At 38.4% G+C, this 1703-nt stretch overlaps 1 protein-coding gene across 1 annotated transcript in view; it reads left to right on the top strand.

Annotated features, from left to right (window-relative positions):
- The window catches only part of LOC110031313 (cytochrome P450 81F3-like), a gene marked incomplete at its 3' end in the record, with an annotated part of 2323 nt that extends 1506 nt beyond the window's left edge, over positions 1–817 (top strand). The window contains exons 2-3 of the mRNA XM_020734456.1: positions 4–484; positions 549–817. Of these exons, the coding sequence (XP_020590115.1) occupies positions 4–484; positions 549–817 (750 nt within the window). The remainder of the gene's footprint in view (positions 1–3; positions 485–548) is intronic.
- Between the last annotated feature and the right edge of the window lie 886 nt (positions 818–1703).

Below are 1703 nucleotides of genomic sequence, written 5' to 3'. Positions count from 1 at the left end.
AAGAACAAAAAGAAAAATTTCCCTCCAAGTCCTCCCAGTTCCCTTCCCATTCTTGGCCACCTCCACCTCCTCAAGAAGCCCCTACACCAATCTTTGGCCCGTCTCTCTGCCAAGCACGGCCCTCTTCTCCTCCTTCGATTCGGATTCCGTCCTGTCCTCGTTGTCTCCTCCGCCTCCCTCGCTGAAGAGTGCTTAAAGACCAATGACATTGTTTTTCCCGACCGCCCTCAATTTTCTTCTGTTTCTGTTACCACGTACAACTATACCAATATCCCTTTCACCTCCTATGGACCGCAGTGGCGAGAGATGCGCCGAATTGCCACCCTTGAAGCACTTTCGAGCCATCGCCTAGAATTTTTTGCCGATGTTCGTGCTGAGGAGGTTAGGGCCCTTGCCCGACACCTTTTTCGTAACTCTGGAAGGGTGGAGCTTAGGACTTGCTTGTTTCGGCTGGCAGTGAACATCATAACGAAGACTATATCAGGTTTCCAGTTTTAATTTAAAATTTTTTATTAAAATTTCCGATTATCAATTATGTCAATTTTTAGGGATAAGGTATTATGAGGATGATGGTGAGAATGACAAAGATGTATATAAGTTCAAGGAGGTGAATGAGAAAATCAACTCCCTTTCTAGCATGACCAATGTGGGAGATTTTTTACCGGCGATGATTGGGTGGATTGCACGTCATGGAGTGAAGAGAAAAATGGCGAGGTATCACAAGTACAGGGATGAGATCATCCGGTCACTTATAGAAAAGCACAGGAGAAAAAGAATGGAGGAGAAGGATAATAAAAATGGGAAGTTGAAGGAGAAGATTGATAGAACCATGATTGATGCTTTGTTTTCTTTGCACGAAAATCATCCAAATCAATATACATATGGTTTCATTAAAGCACTAGTTTTTGTGAGTTTCTCATGTGAATTTTTTTTTCTTTATATATTTTGTGTTAAGTTTGGAAATAATTATTTGTGCTCTTGGGCTTCATTTTACTGCACTGACTCAGACAAGTTGTTTGATACACTAAATTTCATAGAGCTTAGAACGACACTGAGAAGGGCAAAAAAAAAATTATAAAGTTCACATCAACTTTTGAATCTATCATTTTGTTTAATGATAGAAATTTCAATAACCTTTTTTTGACAAATATATTAAAACTTTCATACAAAAATAAAGGTCTTTTGCATTTAATTATAAGAATTTTAATTCATCATTTACATGAATATTGACACAATCTTGTTTATTTTCTTTCTTTTTGTAAGAGCTTAGTAACTGCAGGCACAGAAACTTCTTCAAATACAATTGAATGATCAATGTCTCTTTTATTAAACCATCCTGAAAAATTAGAGAAAGCGAGACAAGAGATAGACAAGCAAGTTGGACACGACCGCCTCCTTAATGAATCTGATCTCACCAAACTTCCATACCTTCACTGCATTATTAACAAAACACTACGATTATACCCTGCTGGACCTCTCCTTATACCTCATGTAGCAAGAGATGATTTTAAATTCGGAAGATATGATGCGGACCAAGGCACAATACTTTTAGTAAATGTTTATGAAATTCAAAGAGACCCAAAACTTTGGATGGAACCTAATAATTTTTTTCCCGAAAGGTTTCAAAATGTAAAAGCAGAAGGGGGGAAGTTAATGTCATTTGGCATGGGGAGAAGAAGGTGCCCAGGAGAGGGGCTTGCATT

This window comes from Phalaenopsis equestris, unplaced genomic scaffold (genome assembly GCF_001263595.1).
Source record: "Phalaenopsis equestris unplaced genomic scaffold, ASM126359v1 Scaffold000800, whole genome shotgun sequence".
In the NCBI taxonomy this organism is placed as follows: domain Eukaryota; kingdom Viridiplantae; phylum Streptophyta; class Magnoliopsida; order Asparagales; family Orchidaceae; genus Phalaenopsis; species Phalaenopsis equestris.
Note: the sequence above shows the minus strand (reverse complement) of the source record. Positions and strands in the feature narration are given on the sequence as shown.